The sequence below is a fragment of the Triticum aestivum genome, chromosome 6B (genome assembly GCF_018294505.1).
Source record: "Triticum aestivum cultivar Chinese Spring chromosome 6B, IWGSC CS RefSeq v2.1, whole genome shotgun sequence".
Taxonomy (NCBI): Eukaryota; Viridiplantae; Streptophyta; class Magnoliopsida; order Poales; family Poaceae; genus Triticum; species Triticum aestivum.
The window spans coordinates 619,883,800-619,890,378 of NC_057810.1; the positions used below are offsets into that span (position 1 = coordinate 619,883,800).

General features: G+C 53.3%; 2 protein-coding genes across 2 annotated transcripts; both read left to right on the top strand.

Annotated features, from left to right (window-relative positions):
- Positions 1-872: 872 nt before the first annotated feature.
- On the top strand, positions 873-2,022 carry LOC123138335 (protein PHOSPHATE-INDUCED 1). The gene has a single exon (XM_044558301.1). The coding sequence runs from the start codon at positions 974-976 to the stop codon at positions 1,928-1,930; it is 957 nt and encodes a 318-aa protein (XP_044414236.1). The 5' UTR covers positions 873-973; the 3' UTR covers positions 1,931-2,022.
- Positions 2,023-5,146: 3,124 nt separating this feature from the next.
- Positions 5,147-6,351, top strand: LOC123134570 (protein PHOSPHATE-INDUCED 1). Its single transcript, XM_044553797.1, has one exon. The coding sequence runs from the start codon at positions 5,249-5,251 to the stop codon at positions 6,194-6,196; it is 948 nt and encodes a 315-aa protein (XP_044409732.1). The 5' UTR covers positions 5,147-5,248; the 3' UTR covers positions 6,197-6,351.
- The last annotated feature ends 228 nt before the right edge of the window (positions 6,352-6,579 follow it).

Genomic DNA, 6,579 nt, shown 5'->3' on the forward strand with positions numbered 1-6,579 from the left:
GTGTACACGTGGTGGGAGGTGGGTCTTCGCCGCGCCCGCGCCGCATGTGAGGAATCAATGGAAGGCTGACCGACGGGCAGCCTTGGCATTGATTCCCCGCGGGAAACCGAGGCTGTGAGGACGACGAGGCGCGTGGGTCGCTGACTCGGCGAGCCCGCCTTTCTTTCGCGCCAAATTCGATTGCTCCCGCGCCCCCGTGCGCCTCCAGCGCGCCGGGTTCGGCCTGGATCCGCCGACGCCAATTTCAATCCAACCTGACAAAAAATAGGCTTCTGGGGTGCGACTGGCCGGATTTTTAGACGTCGGCGCTAAAAAAAGGCCTGTGACCTGTTGGGGACGTGACTGGAGATGCTTTCATACGTGTTTTACTCTCGTGCTGTGAAAGATGCGGGAATTCGAGACATTTGCCTTCCAGTTGACAGACATACGTACATGGGCATTTTTTGCACTTGGTGGCCAGGACTAGTTGCGGTACAGACTTTATCGCTGTAGAAGTATTTAGCTAACACACAGATCAGCCTTGATCAGTGCACTACGCGTGGCGTACTAGCAAGCCTTGCATAATTGAGCTCATGATCTGTGTGTGAAGAGGAAGCACTCGGCCAAACCTGCATGCACGGCCGGTGTCTGGCGTGCGAGGAAAAGACAATACAATCGGCGGGGCGTCGCCCTCGGTCCACACAGAATCATCCAGCTGCCTCCCACCGAGTCAACCCAAAACCCCGAAGCCACACGAACCGGAAGCGGAAACAAAGGCGGCAACACAAAAGCATGGGCCGTATGGCCATTGGGCACGAAGGGTGCACGAAACCCCGACGTGCCATTCCATTTCCACGCGGAGAACGATCGCACCTATAAATACCCGACCCCGTCGCCGCTCACTAAACCACACCCAAACACGTAGTGCACCACTTCCGCTAAAAGATCATCAGCATTCAGCAGAGCTACACTAGCTCCAAGCCACCGAGAGAAAATGGCCGGCTTCTCGTACACGAGCCACGTTGCAGTTGCACTGGTTTCGGTGCTGCTGCTGAGCCTCGCGCACGGCTCACTGGGGCTGGGGGCCAGGAGGCTCATGGAGCTGTACAAGCCGGACCCCAGCGAGCTCCTCACGTACCACAACGGCGCCGTGCTGCAGGGCGCCATCCCGGTCTCCGTGCTCTGGTACGGCCGCTTCACGCCCGCGCAGAAGGCCGTCGTCTCCGACTTCCTCCTCTCGCTCACCACCGCCTCGCCGGCGCCGACCCCGTCCGTCTCTCAGTGGTGGAACACCATCCACCAGCTCTACCTCTCCAAGGCCAAGGGCGCCAACGCCAAGCGCGCGACGCAGGTGGCGCTCGCCGGGCAGGTCTCCGACGAGCGGTGCTCGCTCGGGAAGAGCCTCAAGCTGCCCCAGCTCGCGGCGCTGGCGGCGAGCGCCAAGCCCCGGAAGGGCGGGATCGCGCTGGTGCTCACCGCGGAGGACGTGGCCGTGGAGGGCTTCTGCCGGAGCCGGTGCGGCCTGCACGGCTCCGACGCCGCGGCCCGCACCGCGTACGTGTGGGTCGGCAACTCCGCCTCGCAGTGCCCCGGGCAGTGCGCGTGGCCGTTCCACAAGCCGGTGTACGGGCCCCAGGCGCCGGCGCTGGTGCCGCCCAGCGGCGACGTCGGGATGGACGGCATGGTGATGAACGTCGCCAGCATGGTCGCGGGCGCGGTCACCAACCCGTTCGGGGACGGGTTCTACCAGGGCCCCAGGGAGGCGCCGCTGGAGGCCGCGACGGCGTGCCCGGGGGTCTACGGCAGCGGCGCGTACCCCGGCTACGCCGGGAACCTGGCGGTGGACGCCACGACCGGGGCGAGCTACAATGCCAACGGGGCCAACGGGAGGAAGTACCTGCTTCCCGCGCTGTTCGACCCTGACACGTCCACCTGTTCGACCTTGGTGTAATTTACTATGGTGCAATTTGTAAGGATACGTAGTAGCAGTACTGTGTATAGGATGATCTGCTTTGTTTGAAATGCTCTGTTTCTTGCGTGTGATCTTCCCAGAGGCGTTGCTACCACTGTTGCCGCACCGCGTACAGGCCTATCGGTTCAGAAATCGCAACACCGCCTGTTCAGAAACAAGAAAAAGAGGAATTGCAGCACTGGCTGGGCACAAACTACAACTGTGACATGTACTGAGGATGTGAGTATTCAAGCAATAATGCACGCATATGACAACTTATCATCATGGATCCAAAACGGTGATATCCCCCAAAGAACTTTCATCCTAAACCTAAGCAAAATCCTGGTAATCTTGATTAATTTAGTTAGTCATATTTCTCCTGGAAACGGAGGGAAAATATTTGACTCGTATATACATTAATAAAGTAGAAGATGGAAAAAGCGATGAAAATCAATACAAACATGACCACTTGCCAACTACCCCCTCCGTTCTGGAATATAAGATCAGTTTTTGTACAAGTCAAATTTATACTATATGTTTGGCCAACATCATAGAAAAATATATAAACATCTACAATACACATAAACGAAATATGAAATACTTTTTGTGATGGATCTAATCATACTTGGCACCGTAGATATTTTTTTATAAACAAGGTCAAACATGCACATGCTCAACTGTAAAAAAAATATACACCTTACATTTTGGAATGGGGAGTACTTCCAAAGCATGAACACTCACCACCGCACAAGCAGATCTTCGTAAGATCTCAACGTACTACACCCGTAAAGCCCGGACACATGGACCCCGAGTTTGCAAAGGTACCCCAAAAAAAAACACAACGATCATGACATCAAAAAACACAATATCGACGGTGCATCCATCGAGCAGCCGCGGACGGCTATCCATAGCGCCACTGTTCTTATCTTTGCTTACGGATGGTTTCTCTTTCATGATGTCGGGTCGAAGACAAACACCCACATTCTTGCATTTCCCTTTGATACCTTCTCCTCTAGGAGGCAACAAATCACCTTGTCACAACCAGGACAAGCGGCATGTGAGCTGACCATAACATTATATGTATTTTTCTGTGAAGAGATCCCTGAAAACAAATTTGTCTCGTACATTAACTGAGTAGAGAAATTTGACAGTTTATTGACGAAAAAAGTAGTGCAGACTGAGACAAATATAACCACATGCAAACTACTTCCAAAGTATGAACACTCACCAGTCCATAAACAGACCTCCATAAGCTCCTAACATGCTACACCCGATAACCTCCAAAGAATGGATTCCCAGCTCGCAAAGGTACCCCCAAAGAGAATACAACAACTATGACACCAAGCAACACCATCCTCGCACGCCTATCCTATGAGGTCATCCTTCTAGTCTTTGCTTCCGGATGACATCTACTTCAAATGTCAGGTCGAGGGCAAGTGCCCATCTTCTTGCATTTATCCCTGGTTGCCTTGTCCTTTAGAGCATCTCCAACGGCCGCACAAAAATTTCGCGCCCAATAAAAGTCATAGCGCGCCATTTTAGCATTTTTAATGTGTCGGAACAAACTTTACTTTAGCAGGCGCCCAAAAACGTACGTCCAAAAAGCAGACAGTGCAAATTGTGAAGCGCGCACAATCCAGCGCCCAAAAAATGCTGCGCGCAATAGCGTTTTTCAGTGCGCGCCCAAAAACTTTTAGCGCTACAGCTTCTGCTGGAGCTGTCCGGCACCCAGAAAACAAATTTTTAGTGCGCGAAACTCTTTTTGGGCGCCTGTTGGAGATGCTCCAGCAACCACTTGTCTTGCCAGAACCAGGACAAACAGCCTCTGAGCTAGCGATGAAGTTGCAAAAAGAAAAAGAAAAAACGCGGAGAGAGCCCTGGAAACAGGTTACAATGCATGAGACGCAACTACTTTGCTCTTTAATCACGGATTTGTTCTGTTGTGAAGCGACCTTCATTTGTGCTACTAAATTTGTCCCAAAACGGTAACTACCTTTTTCGAATGATTGTTGCCTGTCTGATGTGGTGATGCTTGACAATGAATATGCCCGTTACACCCCCCCTAAAACCCATATGAGTATTTCAAATCCAGGGCCTCTTTGATATGTAGGTTTTTTTTCTTAAAACATGAGAAAAACATAGAATTGAAGTGACATGTCAGTTGAATCCTATAGAATTAGTAAACCAGAGGAACTTTAGAGCGGTGGATGTTTGATGCCACAGGAAAACAAATGAGTAATACAACGACGTTTGAGTGGATAACATTTTCCCTCCAAAATTGAGTGCAAAGCAAAGCTTAGGTGTTTTTCATAACGATTCCAACCCTACTAATCAGACACACAATTAAATATATTTTTCCGGAAGGGTATAAATCTTCTAAATTTCCTCTGAAATTCCTTTGAATCAAAAGAGCTCTGAAGTTCCACTATGCCTTTTTTCTTCTCCACTGCAGATTGCTGAACCCTTATCAGCACAGGCCATCACAAGTGGGTAGTGCCTGACGAGAAGTTTCCTCGCTCAGTTATACGGATGAGATCGAACATTTTGACTTCCCAAAACCGGGGCCATCCGGCCATGCAAAGATGATACTAGACCCACACCAATCTTCAAATGCTCCATACTGCCATCCGGTGAACCAGTGAAGGTTGCATCCGAGGGAGGGAGGAAGGGTGGCAGTGATCCGCTTCTCTGCACCACGAACGTCCAGCCTGACCGTGATACAATACAACCAGCACACGAGCTGCTACGTCGAAGCCCCGTCCGTCGATCTGAAGCAAAGATTAGTGTATTATTTCAGACTGTCGCAGCACGAAAGACACAGCCTGTACACCCGATCGGCAACGTGATCCAGCCACTGTAAACCGGATCGCTTGTATCCCCTGCCCGCACGCGCAGCCGTTTTGTCTCCTGATCAAACAGCCCGGGAAGGCAAAACTAGCTCTTGTTTGTCGCCCATCTCCGGCTGTTTGGAGCCAAGCCATTGACCTACGGATTATTGTTTACGCTCTAGCCTCAACCCAACAGCTCAGCGAGGCTAGAGTTTTCAAGACGCGGCAACCTTTGCTACGAGCGGCGGACAGCTGTACCTTGAGATCTGCATGACGCTGACCCGAGGGAAGCTCCCCGGAACGGACGTAGCTGCGCTCTGCCATGCCCATGGCCAAGCCTCTATAAATAAGCGGTTCGTCATTTCACTTTTCTCACATCTCAGCATCGATCACACATTCATCGAGTTCTTTCCCGCTCTCTCGTCAGTCTCTGTAGCCAGCTTGAGCTAGCCACACTCTGTTCTTCGACCACAACCACCTGTCCTCTGTAATGGCCGTCGTTTGTGCGAAGGCAGTGCTGCTTGCAGCTGTGATGCTTGCGAGCGTGGCACAGCTTTGCATGGGCGCGAGGCGGCGCATGGAGCTGTACCGGCCGGACCCGGCTGACATGCTCTCCTACCACAATGGCGCCGTGCTCCACGGCGACATTGCCGTGTCCGTCCTCTGGTACGGCAACTTCAAGCCGGCGCAGAAGGCGGTGATCGTCGACTTCCTCCTCTCGCTCACCGCCGAGACCCAGGCCGCCTCGCCGTCCGTCGCGCAGTGGTGGAGCACCATCGACCAGCAGTACCTGTCCCCCGCGAGCGCGAAGTCCAACGGCGCGGGCGCGAAGACCCGTGTCCTTCTCGCGGACCAGCTCTCCGACGGCGAGTGCTCCACGGGCAAGTCCCTCACCCTCGAGCAGATCACCGCCCTGGCCGCGACGGCTAGCCCCAAGAAAGGCGGCGTCGCGGTGGTGTTCACGGCGCAGGACGTGGCGGTGGAGGGCTTCGGCATGGGCCGGTGCAGCCTGCACGGCTCCGACGCCAGCTCCGGCACGACCCACATCTGGGTCGGCAACCCGGAGACGCAGTGTCCCGGCGCGTGCGCGTGGCCCTTCCACCAGCCCGCCTATGGCCCCCAGGACGCGCCCCTCGTGGCGCCCAATGGCGACGTCGGGGCGGACGCCATGGTCATGAACTTCGCGAGCATGCTCGCCGGCGCGGCGACCAACCCGTTCGGCGACGGGTACTACCAGGGCAGCAGCGACGCCCCGCTGGAGGCCGCCACCGCCTGCCCAGGAGTCTTCGGCAACGGCGCGTACCCTGGCTACGCCGGCGACCTCAAAGTGGACCAGGCCACCGGGGCGAGCTACAATTGCAATGGCGCGCATGGCAGGAAGTACTTGCTTCCTGCGCTCTACGACCCTTCCAAGTCCGCTTGTGGCACTTTGGTCTAGTCACTGTAGTGCATTCCAGCATTATTTTTGTTGGTCTTCTGTTCAGAAGTTAGTGTATATATGTCAGAACTGAAGCTATGTAATTCTTTCATCGATGAGATCCTCATGTGTCGGCAATAATGTTGATCAACGAAATGAAATCGGGTTATTCTCAATGGTGCAATGTCCATTTATTTCTGAATCTATTTTGAATTTTATTGCAAGGATGTTTCTAAGTTTTGTGGAAGAGCTTTTGTGACATGAGGCTCATTTGCTATTTTCCGATCATTAATGCATGACTTCACTTTCACTTATAATATGTCACCATAATTAGTATACGAGAAATCTAACCACCAGTCGACTGGTGGTTAGCGATAGGCACGTACCATCGCTCTCGTCTCTTT

What these genes read in the sequence shown, in the direction of transcription:
- LOC123138335 (XM_044558301.1), top strand. Translation starts at nt 974, where the DNA reads ATGGCCGGCTTCTCGTACACGAGCCACGTTGCAGTTGCACTGGTTTCG.
- LOC123134570 (XM_044553797.1), top strand. Translation starts at nt 5,249, where the DNA reads ATGGCCGTCGTTTGTGCGAAGGCAGTGCTGCTTGCAGCTGTGATGCTT.